The sequence below is a fragment of the Sarcophilus harrisii genome, chromosome 1, assembly GCF_902635505.1.
Source record: "Sarcophilus harrisii chromosome 1, mSarHar1.11, whole genome shotgun sequence".
Lineage (NCBI taxonomy): Eukaryota > Metazoa > Chordata > Mammalia > Dasyuromorphia > Dasyuridae > Sarcophilus > Sarcophilus harrisii.
In genome coordinates this window covers 210,178,205-210,193,798 of record NC_045426.1, presented here as the reverse complement: position 1 = coordinate 210,193,798, position 15,594 = coordinate 210,178,205, and the positions used below count along the sequence as shown (strand labels likewise).

The 15,594-nt window shown below is 31.9% G+C and overlaps 1 protein-coding gene across 5 annotated transcripts in view; it reads right to left on the bottom strand.

Moving 5' to 3' along the window:
* Window positions 1–794: 794 nt before the first annotated feature.
* GIN1 (gypsy retrotransposon integrase 1) overlaps window positions 795–15,594 on the bottom strand; it is a 38,595-nt gene continuing 23,795 nt past the window's right edge. For all 5 annotated transcript variants that reach the window (XM_031968844.1, XM_031968834.1, XM_031968860.1 and 2 more), the window contains 5 exons: window positions 9,430–9,735; window positions 6,485–6,676; window positions 6,194–6,373; window positions 5,718–6,006; window positions 795–1,395 (listed from right to left, as the gene is read on the bottom strand). In XM_031968844.1, coding sequence (XP_031824704.1) covers window positions 1,103–1,395; window positions 5,718–6,006; window positions 6,194–6,373; window positions 6,485–6,676; window positions 9,430–9,735 — 1,260 coding nt within the window. In that variant the 3' untranslated portion in view covers window positions 795–1,102. The remainder of the gene's footprint in view (window positions 1,396–5,717; window positions 6,007–6,193; window positions 6,374–6,484; window positions 6,677–9,429; window positions 9,736–15,594) is intronic.

Here is a 15,594-nt window from a genome sequence, read left to right as displayed (position 1 = left end):
CCCAGGCCAAGCCCCCCACCGTGCTGATTTTGGTTTATTGTCCAGGCTGTGCCCCCCTGCCGTGTGGGTTTGTAACTGCCCCCACAAAAGCCCCGAACTGCAGGGTGTGGCTGCAGGGCTTCGTTTCAGTCTGCCTGAGTCACTTCCGGGTTTAAGTGATGACAGCCGGATCTTGTTAGGTGAGTACCCTCTGTTTTAGGCTTTCTCTGCCAGTTTACTGCTTTGTAATCAAGGCAGAGCAGTAAGCCTATAGCAGAGTCATCTCTATATCTTCTCTAGCAACAGAGATCACCCCTGCCCCTGGTCTGCTCAGGACGCTAGTCTCTCCCTGCCTGTGCTGGTCTGTTCCTGGTCCCTCAGGACAAACCTTTCCCCGCGATCTTCCAGATTATCTTCCACTGGTAAATTGTGTGCTTCTATTCTACCCTTCATGAATTTTAGCAGTCAAGTGCTATTTTTGAGGCTGAATTAAATAGTTGGTTTTGAGGGGATGAGAGGAGCTTAGAAAATTGTGTGTACCTTCTCCGCCATCTTGGCTCCCGAAAATAATATTCTAAATGAAAAGATATTTTTTTATTTCTGATGTTATCCTAAAATGTTGATGTACCTAATATAAGATTCCATTTGACATACACCTCAATTGTTTTCTCCAACATTATATTAATCTCACATAGTATAAAAATTCATTTCAGTATTTTAAAAATTCAATTCTAGGTAATACAGTACAATCTGCTACATTTTGAAAAACAATATTTCATGAAAAAAATCAGAATGAAAAACAGTAAACATTAAGCTAGAATTTAATTTTCTTTTATTAAAGTGAAGGGGTTTTAAACACACACCCTCTACTTCTTTTGGGAAAAATACATTTTTCATAATATTTACCTTAAATACATTTATCATTTTTATATATAGTGTAATTATGTGTTTTATATGTGTATATACATACACATGTGCACACACACATTACATATATACATATTTTACTAAATAAATAGCTTAAACCATTTCAGGATTTAATGTTAACATCTTTTTTTTGTCTAATGTAGTCAAAGCATTATAAAAGAGTTATGAATTCTAAGCAAACGCTGCTTGAATTTATCTAATTTAAATAATCAAGGCCTTGGTTTGAAGAATCCAACAGACTAAAAGTCTGTTTTTCAAGATTTAAGTTGACAGGTTGAATGCCATGATCTTCAAATAGTTGAGAAATTTTAGAATTTTTGCTTTCTGATAGTCCATGATCCTTGCTTGGTACAAGTAATTTGTCATCTGCTGCACAAATAGTTGCATCTTCTACAAGAATTTCTGGCTGGTATGATGCAATTGGAATTTCAGGTAAACCAACATAGTCATGATCAGCCACTATTGAATCATGCAAATGATAATGGTTATCTAAAACAAAGAACAAAAAAATCATGAGTTTATCTTTCAGAAAGGCAATCAATTATAACTATAAGCAAAATAAGAATTAAATAAGAATACCAATCTAAATAGAAATTTCCTTTTCCTAAATATCTAATGAATAGGTATATGAAGAAACTAGTATTTAGCAATTATGATAGTTCACACCTATGAAAGAATGAGAAGTTTTTTAAGAGTAAGATTTTCTTGACATGTGTTTTCTTAATGGAGGTTGGAGTAGGGATAAGGGAGAGCATCTGAAACTCAAAGCTTTAAAAGCAAATGTAAAAAAGAAATTGTTTAAATATAACCAGGGAAAAATAAAATACTAAATAAATGTGAAAAAAAGTTCTTATTAAAAAAAAAAATCCTATCAGATTACCAGAAAGTTTATGGTTTCTGTATTTTATTTTTCCCTTCCATAACATAATGTTTGGAAATTATGCTCCTCGAATTAGTCTTCTGGGAGGTAGCATTGTGTCATAAATACAGTCAGCCAAATGGTCAGGAAGCCCTGAATTCAAATCCTATCTTTAATACAAACTGGCTGTATCAATCTAAGTTAATATCACAGTGACTTTAGGCAACTCTCTTTGTATTTAATTTGCAGAAAAGATGCAGATCTAAACTGGAAGGTGGAGCTTCCTCCCTAGGAGTTACCTGAACCAATATGATCACAGGTTGAGTTTTAAAAGTATATATATATACATATACATATGTGTGTATATATATATATGTACTTCTTTTTTCAACATACTTCTGGAAGCACAAATAGATAAATTAATGAAATTTTAAAAGGCATTTTAACAATCCTGGTTGAACTCTTTAATAAAGTTTAAAATTCTTCAGATTATTAAAGACCTAAATTCATGACATAAAAATTCTATTTTCTAGTATCCAGACTGGTATTCTGGAATATTGACATCTGAATGGACATCTGAAGTACTTAACATCTAATTTAACAAATTTCCTTCTTGGAAGCAGAAAATGATCAATTTTATAGTACTTAAAGCAATTAAACTGGGGAAAAATGTTTTAAAACAAATAAAATATGTAATAGAACTCCACAGGACTGACTTAGAAAATTTTATACAAATAATGATTATCACAATGAAAAATTCTACATGAAATAAATTGACTTCACTTTTTAAAAAATAATTTTGTATTTTTCCCAATTGCATGTAAAAACAACATTTATTTTTTAAATGAATTTAAAAATTTACATGCAACTATATGTAACATTATTTTTTAAAAAGTGAAGTGAATTTACTTGTTATTGTTAGAGACACTTTAATGAAGATCATGTTTGAATTAATGGTGGAAAATACAATGGCCTTAGAAAACTTTATTTTTTGTAATTGTTTAGTGTTTAGTATACTTCAAGAAAAGTGTTTTATGGCCCACATAAAAGAAGACAAGCAGACAGACTCATTTGCAAAGTGTAAGATAGGCTGGCTGACTACTAAATAGCTACTTCATAGCTATCAAAAAATGAAAAACACAGTGCCAATAAATACTGTGCTACATGCGGGCATCCATGGAACATACAGAAAAAACCACTATCAACAGGATATTTGACATTTTGGAAATTTAGACTACTGTCAATTGTTTTAATTATTCTGAATTACATCTTCCAAAGCCCTTTCTATTTTGCCTATTTCCAACCTTGGAAAAAAGTTTATTCTATGCTCTTAATAAGTAATTATTCTTTTCATTTATGTACATATTACCAAAGTTTTTGAAGTATTTTTCCTGTTTTTTCTTTTAATTTAGTTACATTTTCCATACTAATGTAATAATCATAGATGCAGAGATGTTCAGTAAGAAGAAAGTTTGAAGAATAGTAGTCCAAACCCTCATGTGTTGATAATGGAGCTCCAGAGAGGTGACATGAATTTCAACAAACATTTATTAAGCACTGAATATTTGGCATTGTGTTAGGCAGTAGAGATATGAAGACAAAAACAAAATAGCTCTCAAGAACTCATGAGTGACTGAAAAAATAAGTATGATGGAGGGTAAACTGGAGAGAGAAGACCTTATCAACTTGAGGTTAGAGGATATTGAGAAAGGATTCATGGACTAGGAGCACCTAAGCTGAATGTGGAATGCTTAATTTGGGGAAAAGATATTAATATTTATTATTATTTAATATTAACATCAATATTAATTATTTGGATGGAACACAGAGTTTAGGAAGGACAGTACTATATAAAATAAGGTTGAGTAGAAAGGTAGAAGAAGATTTTAGATTGTAGATTGAGTACATTTTATTCTAGAGATAATGGGAACCCACTGAAGAAGGGGGTAACATCCTAGGAAGATTATTTTGGTAATCTTTTGATAGACTGGGATGGAGAGGCCAATTAAGGGGGAAAAAATTAAGAGAATATTGTAGTAGTTTAGACAAAATATGATGAATTAAAGTAGTGGTTGTGAGAATAGAAACAAAAGGGGTAAATGCAACAAAGTTGCAAAAATAAAATTAATAAGATTTGACATTCAATTGGCTAGGAGAAAGGCACAGAAGAAAGTCAAAGATGCTACTAAGATCACTAATTGGGATGACTGGGCAAATAGTGTTTCCTGCAATATAAACAGAGAAGTTTGATGAAAGTTTAATGTGAAATAAGTTTTATTTGAGGTAAATTGAGTTTGACATGCTGCTAATTTATCCATAGGAGATATCAGGTAATTCATGATGCTTGCAAGACTAGAGTTGAAGAGTTTGGGTTATATATATATAAAAATTAGAAGTCATCTAGACATAGAAATGACATTCAATCTAAGAAAACAAAATATCACACCAAAGAAACAGTGTAGGGAAAGAAAAGGTCGCTAGGAACACCTAGGCTAAGGAGAAAATAAGGTAAATGGATGAAGATGCAACAAAAAAAATCTAATATAAAAGACAACCAGAAGAGGACAATGTCCTTAGATTGATCAATTCAGAGATTGTTGGTAATTAGAGAAACATCAATTTAGTAAGTGATAGATCAGAATCCAGATCAAAAGAAGCTGAGAAATAAGTGAGGGAGAAGTCAGCAAATATAGATTATTCAAAAAAAAATTAATCTAGCAATAATAAAGACATAAGAGAAAAGTTTGAATGGGAAGACAGAGTAAATAAAGGTTTAAGGATAGAAAGATCATATGCTTCTATGGAGGGAGAGGGGGCACAGGCAAAAAAGAGATAATAAATAAGAAAGTAACAAAAATTATTTTCTTCAGCATGACTGAAGTTTGAGTTTTGGATGTCATTTTGTTTTTGCCTAATTCACAAACCTATTTCACAAACACATAATATTATAAAAAAAAGGGTGATAAGCAAATGTCAATAATGAAGAAAAGTTATGTTAACAGCAGAGAACTACAGAAAAGCATGAAAATAGCAAACTTAATAATATATTTTAAAGAGATACAAATAAAAAAGAATTTTTAAACCAGATTTCATTAGTAGAAGGAATTTATCATTAGAAAACTTCCTGTACCAATGTAGATCAGAAGATATTGTACAATTAACATTTTTGCTATAAGGAAAGAATATTTTCTGGAGGCCAAAAAAGAAAAAGCAGATTTACCTCAGATAATGAACCTCTGATATGGTTTTAAAATCTGAATACTGCAGAGTAATCATAATAGATGCAAACAGACAACCATAATCATACAGTCACAGAGTTCTTGGATACTTGTTCAGTGGAATTATAGTCATTTTTTTTTTTTAAAGGGGATGATTATTCAATGACCTTTTGTTTGCTTAAAATCCAATCCTTTTAAAATCAGACTAAGAAGTATTTTTTTTTTGAAAGGAAGATATAAATGTGACCTTATAGGAAAAACTGTATGTACAAAAATATTTATAGCAGCTCTTCTTGTGATGGCAAAGAATTGGAAATTGAGGGAATATTCATTGATTGGGAATGGGTAAACAAGCTGTGATACGTAATTGTGATAGAATACTAATATACTGTAAGAAATGATAAGCAGAATGATTTCAGAAAAACTTCAGAAAGTCTAGGAAGACTCATTTGAACTGATGCAAAGTGAAGTAAACAGAATCATGAGACTATGTAGGTAATAATAGCAATCCTGTACAAAGATCACCTGTGAATGACTTAACTATTCTAAGCATTACAATGATCCAAAACAATTATGAACTATTTATAACAAAAAATACTATTCACCTCCAGAGAAAGAATTGATAGAAGCTAAGTACAAACTGAAACAAAATTTAAAAAAATTTATCTTTCTTGTTTTTTAATTAAAAAAAAACAAACAAAAAACAACTGAGTAAAATAATTACTGAGATTTACCTTGTTCACCAGAATCTCTTATATAAGGTTTAAGGTGTGACATTTTGATGGGTCTCTTAAGTCTGGTACCTGTGTTGTCTCTTAGGACAGCACATCCCTTTTCTGTAATGTAGTCTATGACACAAGGACCAACCCATTCTGAATGAAAACGTCCATTCTTCCACCAATTTTTCCTTTGTCGTAGAACTTCATGTCCAACTTTAAGGTGAAATGGATTCTGTTGCTTTGGTCTCTTTTTAATGATAATTTTGTTTTTACTTTGTGTTTCATCATGAATGGGATTATCCAACTGCATTTGTTAAAGAAGAAAAAAACAAGAAACATATTTATTGAAAGATCAAAGCACTTTTTTGACAAGTAATGGGCATATTGCCCAAATGAAAAAAGGTCAGAATTTGCTTTAGTGGTAAGCTAGATAAACGATGGGCATTTTAAAAATAGTCATTTAATTGGTAAGTAATTTTAATGAGAATTACTTGGCATGATGATGTTGTCTTGTCCACCATTATTTTATCAGCGTCTTTAACTGCACGTAAAATTTTGGCAAACATGCATATGCTATCACTACCTTCTCCTTTATGAAACACATCTGAAGCTCCAAGTTCTTCTGGATTTCGATTAAACATTTGGAAGTATGGTGTATTTTTTGAAGGTTCCTATTTCAAGGGGAAAAAAACAATCATTCAAATCTGGTATGAAATGCCTCAGATATCAAACCAAACATAATCAATTAAAAAACTCTAACCAAAGAAACAAAAAGTACATACCAAATGAGTCAAATTGAAGGCATAAGAAATAGCTAGTAGATGGTCATCCCAATCATTTGGGTGGTCGAGGCAGTATTTTGAAAGAAAAATTTTAATTGTGTTTGCAGTTCTTTCATTTGCATCATCTGGTTGAGATGGATAGAAACTGACCATTTGCTTTGTACCAAAAAGTCCAAAGAGTTCTCCATTAATCTGAAAAATAAAACAAAATATTATTTTTTGCACATTTCTTTTGCCAATTACAGCTTTCAATATAATTCTTTACCATGTTCTTTCCCTTGAAAATGTCTATGTAATAAAGTCAATAAGCATTTATTAGATTATTATGTGCCAAACACTGTTCTAAGTACTGATGATACAAGGAAAGGCAAAAGACAGTCCTTGCCCTGAATTAGCTCACAATCTAATGGGAAAGACATACAATTATGTACATACAAAATTGGAGGTAAACTCAGAAGGAAGCCTTTTTCATCGAGAGGGACTGCTATTTACTGAAGGTGGAATTTTAGTTGAGAGTTGAAGGAAGATAGCAAAAGCAGTAATTGGAGAAAAAAGGGGAGAAAATCTGGGACTCAGAACAACCAGTGAAGTAACATAGATTGAGAAATGGAGTGCCTTATTCAAAGAGCAGCAAGAAAATCAGTGTCACTGGAATGTAGAATACAATGCAGGTAAGGTATAAAAAACTGGAAAGGTAGGAAGGTGCCAGGTTATGAAGGGCTTTAAGAACCAAAAAAGAGGATTTTATATTTGATACTAAAGGTGAAAGGGAGTAAATGGTGGTTATTGAGTAAGAAGGTGACATGGGAAGGTCTGTGCTTTAAAAAGAACACTTTGGCGTTGAGCAGAGGGATAGTCTAGAGTGGGAAAAGAAATCTTTATCAGCTTCCTAGTATTAGAACTTCACATAGAGCGGGAAAAGAAATCTTTATCAGCTTCCTGGTAGAAGAAATTAGACATATATATAATAATAATAAAAAAAAAAGCATCAAATCATGTGCTTAAAAGAAATCAAGAATGCCTTAAAAGATGGGTTTTAATAATATTTTTGTGGGATGAATTACTTTTGGGAAGTCTAGTGAAGCTTTTAAACCCCTTATCAGAATGTGTTTAAGTGTATAAACCAAAAAGCACTATATTTTAAAGGAAACCAATTATACTAAAATTTGGTTATCATTTTTTAACCCAAATTCATAGACTTCAAAATAAGAACCCTGTCTTATAGGAGCTCAGTGAAGATCAAGGCTTCTTAAATACCATATACTCTGCTTCTCTATCTCATTTTTACTTGTTTTTTATGGGAAACTATGTCATAAGTTTTTATTACAGAATTTCATTGGGTTCTTGCAATCAAATAGAATGAGCAAAAAGAATAAAGAGGTTGGTACTGAAAATCCAAGAGCAGAAAGAATGGAAAGTTTGCAATGATGGGAGGCAATGTAACATATATAAAAAAATGAAGTAGTAAAAAATTGAGATAAAAATTTGGTCTGTTTTCTCTTAATTTAAAAGTTTATTAGATAACTCTAATTTCTTCCCTGTGTTAGTTGTAATTTCTCTTAGAAGACTTTAGAAAGGGCTGACCTTAGAAAATTAAATAATTCTGAAATCCATACAAAGATAATGTATTGATTCACACTAATTTACACCAAACCTAAGTCTAAATAAACTTAATGAGTTGTTAAATAAGGAAACCAAAAAACTCTAAATGGAAAATCCATGTTGTTGTCATTGGAAATTAGCATTTTTTTCCTTCTTGATTCTATTTATTTAATATTTTCCCCCCAGTTACATTCAAAATGAATTTTTTTAAACATTTGTTCATAAAATTTTTGAATTTTAAGTTCTCTTTATTATCCCCATCCACAATTAAGAAACCACTTTGAAGTTTTATAAAACATTTCCATAAAAGTCTAGTTGTGAAAGAAAACATAGATCTCCTGCCCTAATGAAAATTAAAAACCCTCAAGAAAAATTAAGTTTAAAAAAAAGAGAGAGAGAAAGAGAGAATGCTTCAATCTATATTCAGTTAGTTTCTTCTCTGGGTATAGAAAGGTTTTTTCAAAACTCCTTCAGAGTAGTCATGAGTGATTATACTATTGAGAATAGCGAAGTCTTTTAAACTGGTCATCCCAGAACAATGCCATTTCTTTGTATACAGTACATTGCACTTTGCTTGAGTTCATGGAACTTTCCAGTTGTTTTTTTTCGCAGAGCACCCTGCTCGACATTTCCCATGGAACAATAATAATCCATCACAAACACATATCACACTTTATTGAACCATTCCCCAATTGATGGGCATCCCCTCAATTTCTAATTTTTTTTGCCCTGAGAACTGGGAAGAATACCTTTTATACATAATAGGTTTTTTTTTTTTTTTTTTTGTAATCTCTTTTGGTATTAATGCTTAGTAGTGGTTTTGTTAAATCAAAGTACATGCATGAAGGAAATTATCATATTTTTGATGCTTATAACATTGCAATGAATTATGTGTTCTCAAGGTCATACTATTTTTTTTTAACATTTGTAACTTCTTTACTGCTTAATCACTCTGTTTAAAAAATCAAACAAGCAGTGTAACTGTATTGGAAAGGTTGGAGAATTAAGGAAACCTGAGTACAAACCCTGACTCTACCAATTACTGTATGTATGACTACATACAATACTAAACACATCTCTGACTCAGTTTCCTCATCTGTAGAATAAAATTAATAATATACTCCACAAGGTTTTAGCAAGGATCAAACAATGATCAATATAGGTGAAGCTACTTTGTAAACTGTAAAGCACTATCTATAAATACTGGTTGAGAGCCTACCAGATGTACAGCATTATATATACCAAGGACATGGAATGTAACTTCATCCTTGTGCCTTTGAAGGCTTATATTCTGACAGGGGGCTATAGTATCTTCCCTGGATTTGAGAAGTAGCTTCTTTTACCTGATGAATAAATTCATCTCCTTGATCCATCACTATTTTCTGAGGGGGACCATATAAGAAAAATATACTAATAATTGCTTTAGAAATTTCAGATGCAGAAACATCACGAAGAGGTAAAATCACAATCCATTTTGTGAACAAATCGGTAATAATTATGGCATACATATGGCTTCTGTTGCTAGAAAGAAAAGGTCCCATCAAATCTACAGTAACAACACTCCATGGTTCTTCCACTTTAAGAGGCTGATATCTGCGCGTTAAGACAGTTGAGTTTTTCGCCACTTGACAATGCTGACAAGAATATACCTAAAATAAAGAATAATTATAAAAAGTAAAGGTGAGCAAATATAGAAAAATTATTATAACTATTTAAAATCATACTAATATTTTTCTAGAATGGAACATAAATTTCATTTTAATTAAACATTTTAACCTATCCTCTTATTTTTTAAAGACATAGTTTTTGACATTTTTTTATAGATTTAAGTGCAATAGAAGTAAGAGACAGAGTAAATGGTCAATGAAAGTTCATTCCTTGTGAGCAAAAGAACTACATGAATATCTAGGAAAAATTAGGCAAGAGATAAAAATTTAAATAAAAGCTCTGAACTATAAGGAAATTTCTAAATAGTTTAGAAGAAAATGGGAAACCTAAAAATGGAATCCATGAAAACTAGAACAGATTAAAAAAAAATCAATAGTGCCACAGACAGGAATAACTGTTAGAACAAAATCAAAAGACTAACTAAATAGAAGAAAATATAAAATATCTGATCTAATATGTGTATGTGTGTGTGTGTGTATATATATATATATATATATATATATATATATATATATATATATAATATTTACATATAAGTATTTTTTAAAACTGACCTGCATAGTATAACAAGACTAATATTTTAGAAATCATTGGGCTCCCTGAAAACCGTAATTTTTTAAAAGGTCTGACTATATATTTAAAGAAACCATACAAGAAAACTGAACAGAACTTTTAGAATCAGAGGGTATAAAATAAAGGTCAAAAGAATGAAGATCTTGGGATTCAATGTTACAAAAGGTAAAAGAGATAGACTGCGCACACTCCAAAATAAATTACCTTCTAAACCTGAATATAAACCTACTGGGGACTACTTTAATGGAATTTTAGAAAAACAGAAAACCTTTAAACACTTCTGAATAAAAGACGAACTAAGTAGCATGTTTGATGCATGAACACAAGAGTCCAAAGAAACCTAAAACAGGAAATTATTTGAGGAAGTGGCAAGCTCTATATGATGATCTAGTATTAATATTCTAAAAGGGAGAAAAGAAACATGTATCCTTTCAAATCTTTATTGTCTTGAAAAGGTATTAAAAACAAATTAAAAAAAAAAAAGAAGAAGAATTTCCAGGGATGGATTGGTCCCTTCTGAAACTCTGACGAGTAAAAAAACAAGGGAGGGAAAAAGCACTTGTATAGAAAGAAGAAAAAGAAAAGTTTGAAATTTTGCTATTTTTTTTAATAACTGAGATTTGCAAGAAAAAGAATATGCAAACATGGAAGAAGAGATGAGGGGAATGAAAATCAAGATGACTTACACTTGTATCTTAAATGGATAAAGGAGGGTTTAATACAGAGTTAAACTCAACAGAGAAAGAAAAGGACACGGAGGGCAGGAATTAAGGGAATAGTAGTCACATATAAAATAAGTTTTCTTGACCCAGATGGGTAATTAAAAGTGTCATGGATGGGGGAAGAAAAGAATCAGAATCTAAGGAGGTGCTTTAGGTAATTGGGAATGTCTGAACAAATATATAAATGTGTTGTTGCCAAATCATTTGTCAATTGTGTCCTCCTCTTTGTGACCCCTTTTGAGATCTTCTTAGTCAAGATACTAGACAGGTTTACTATTTTCTTCTCCAGCTCATTTTACAGATAAAGAAACTCAGGCAAACAGGGTTAAATGACTCAACCAGGGTCACACAAGCTATTAAAAAGTCTGAGACCAAATTTGAACTCAGGAAGATGAGTCTGCCTCCAGTCCTGGAACTCTTTATATACTGTGCTGCCTACCTTTCCTTATATGAATGTAATGAAATATTATTGATCTGTACAACTGGAAAAATGGCTATTTCAGAGAATCCTGAGCAACATGCACTGATTCAAATAAAGTCAGTGGAATGAGAATAACTTATATAAGGGAAACAATATTATAAAGAAAAAAAAAAAAAAACTGCTGAAGACTTAATTCCAGTCAAAATCAATCCAAAAACAAATCAAATCTCTGGAGGACCTATGATGAAGCAAATAACAGACAGACACAAGGTACAGAGATGTATAATTTTGGACATGACCACTATGTGGATCTGTTTCACTTGACTAAGGGTGTTACAATACTTTTTCCCCTCCCCCTTTCTTTCTCTCATTTAAATTGTTAACCAATAATTAAAACTCCATGAGATATGGGTAATAATTTATTACAAGAGAAAGGCACATTTAAGTGGAAACTCCTTTATACCAGGAAGTTCAGATGGGGAAAAGTTTCAGGCAATCCCCTCCCAAATGGGAATGACATGGAAGGAGGAAGAAAGCAGTAGGAAAGGGAAAAGGACTAATTCCCTCCTATAGGGAAGGAGGAAAGTGGAGAAAAGGGAAGGGGAACATGAATAAGTAGGATGGTAAAAGCAGCATTCTTTTCCCTTGGGAATTGCTAGACTATGAAAATATGATGGTTGGCTTTTCTACAAGAGTCCAAGCTACAAAAACATTTTATCAGTTCAGGTTAGGTTGGTTAGAGCCAGAATTATAGCTGATTTGGATTCAATGACAAAGAGTTTAATCGTGTTCAATCATAAAAAAACACTATTAGGGGATTCATTTCTGGAAAATATAGCAACTCAAGAAAACAAATTTTCTTAATAACTGGGAGAGATAGATATTAGAGAAAAAAGTGTTAGTGATACTTTCCCCCCCTCCAAAAAGAGGCCACTGAAACAATTTTTTAAATGTACACAATATAAGGTAGTTTCAAAGGAAACATAAACAAGGAAAACAATTTTTAAAGTAATATGTAGAATTTTTTTAAACATATTTTTTAAGAATCAAGCAGCATTAGAGATGAGGCAAGGTACTGAGTAGAAGAAAGCAATGCAGCCAGGTTCTCTCCCACAAAGATCTAAAAAAATTATCAGTCCAGATCTAGAAGTACTTTGTACAGTCCAGTTCAGTAGGGAGCTAGATATAAACTTGTTAACAAAGGGATATGGTCTAGCTAGGAATGTGCTTTGTAGAGTACTTCAATAGAGGAATGAACTAGAGTCTAGCTGCTGCTGGGCTTCATGGCAAAAAGAGGTCCCACATCTGGCACATAAAGCTTAATTTTGTGGAGGAAATAAGAACTGCTACAAACTGGCCGTTTTTTTTGCTTACTGCCTGTGACTGTCTATACATATCCAGTGTATACTGAGGAGGGGACATGAAGGTGGGACATGGAAAGCCTAGGGCAAGGGACTGTCACAGGTCACAGACTGGGCCTCAAGCAACAAACAGGTAACTGAGTAGCAATCAAACAGGTACTGAGTAGCATCTGTGCATCTCCAAACCTGGGAGGCAAAGCAGATTCTTATATTTAGACTTTGTTCTAGTCTAAATATAAGAATCTGCAGCTCTTTCATTCTGACACTGGGAAACAGTATCAACAGGCTAATGGTGGTTAAATACAGAAGCTCCAACCAGGACAGGCCCAGAGTTCTTTTGATAAGAGTAAAAATCATATCAGGAACTTGCAGGGCTCAGATTTTGCTTTGGATCAGACCATTTTGGCAGTAATTAAAGCTGCCTACCTTTCCTTATATGAATGTAATGAAAAACATAATACTGAATGTCCTGAGAAAGAAGTAATGGGATCCTAAAAGAATACAAAACAGGGCCAAGTATGGCTTGGCAATTCCCTGAAGAATCGTGCAGAGCCTGACCCTTACACAAAATCTAAAATCAGGAATTAAGGTTTGAAGAATGTAAAAACAAACAAAATAACAATTCCCCCAGAAAATCATTATGGTGACAGGGATGTTCAAGATGCAAACCCAGATGAAAAAAGTGACACAAAAAAACCTGTTAAGAAAATAAGAAAAATTTTCCCTGTAAGAAATCACATTAGCTGTGTGATCTTGGGTAAGTCACTTAACCAAAAGTGCCTCACGATAAAATAAAATAAAATCCAAGAATCTGTTCCTTCTTTCTTTTTCAAAGGGGAAAGAGAAAAGAGAGGGAGGGAAGATAAGATTTTCATCAATTGAATAAATTTAATGAGTTTGAATAAAATTAAAATTAAGTACGTATGGAAGTAGTGATTCATAGTTTCATGTAGAATCCTCTTTTTATGCAATGAGATGTATATAGAAATGTTCTGGGTAATTTGATAAATTCAGAATGAAAAAAGCGCTAAATCTATCTATCTTATCAGTCTGTCTGTTTATCTATCTATCTATCAATCTTATAAAGCCTGAGAAGAGGGAAAAATCAGTTCAGTATGGAATGATTAGAATAGATTACGTAGAATGATAGGATCTAAAATGGGCCTTGAAGGAAAGATAGCAATTAGAAGAAAGAATATTGATTACTGGCAGATGAAACAGGATTAGCAAGAGTACACAGGTAGAGTATCAAAAGAAGGTTCAAGAAACACTGAATAAATTAGTGGGTGAAATCAATTGTATAGGGGAATAGTGAAAGATTAAAAATAGAAAAGACTGAATTATTTTTTGATAAGCAGCAAAAATTATTGAAAGCCATCAACATTTACCAAAAACAGCACAGAAATTCAAAACGTGAAACATTAAGTAGACCCAAAGACTAAAACAGGAAGTAACATCAGAATGTATACACCCAAATAAAGGAAGTCCTTATAGAGATCTGCTCTCTGGAACCAAGCAGAAAAATTCATATCCCTATTCTCCAAAAGAAAAGTCTTTTAAAAATTGGAAATAGCTTCTCTATCTCCTCTTACACTGAAGTTTTCATTTTCCAGACTACATACCTCCTCCCCTCTTTCCAACTAATCTTTGTATAAAACTTTTACATTTTCATATTCTCCAAAGGTGTAAAAAAGGGTAACTGCAATTATCTTCTGGAATGTTCACTTTAGAAAATGAAAAGAAATGAAAGGAAAAAAGAAAAACCCTGAATGCATTCTGTATGGAAGAATTTTCTATTTATCTGTATTACATGATCAAATACCAATAGTCTGTCTTAATTTTAAATTAATTAACTTTAAATTAATTAAATTAAATTAATTTTAAATAGTTTGTCTTAATCCTTTCCCCCCTGCCCAAATTCATATTAAATAAGTTTAAGTTCCAAATTCTCTCTTCCTCCCTTCCAATGCCCACTCATGAGAAGGCTAGCAAATTAATAGAGATTAAACATGTACAAACATGCAAAACATACTTCCATAATAATGGTGTTATATAAAAAAAAAACATAAAAAAAAAAACAAGTTAAAAAATGCTTCAATTTGTATTCAGATTCCAATTCTTTCTCTGGGAAACATTTTTTAACATTTTTGTGAATAGCCAAGTCATTCACAGTTAATCATAGTACAATACTGCTGTTATTGTGTACAATGTATTCCTGGTTCTGCTTACTTCACTTTGCATCACTTCATATTTTCTCAAGATGATTTCAGAAAAACCTGGGAAGACTTCTATAAATCAATACAAAGTGAAGTTTATAGAATCAGAACAATCTATCTAATAACTTCAATATTTAATGGTATTCAAATATGAAAGACTTAGCTAGTCTGATCAAGACAGTGATCCAAGACAATTCCAAAGGACCCATGATAAAAATGCTATTCAACTCTTGGGAGAGAATTAATGAACTCTGAATTCAGATCAAAGCATATTTTTTTAAACTTTATTTTTCTTGGGTATTTTGTTTTTTCTTTTGCAAAATGGCTAATATGGAAATATGTTTCATATAACTTCACATGTATAGTTGATAGAAAATTACTTGCCTTCTAAAGGGGAGTAAAGTGAGAGGAAGGAGAGAATTTGGAACTCAAAATTAAAAAAAACAACAACAACAACAATGAGTGTTAAAATTTTTTTACATTTGACTGGGAAATACTTCATGAAATAAATAATGTTAAAATTTTGTTATGCTTATAATCCCCAATA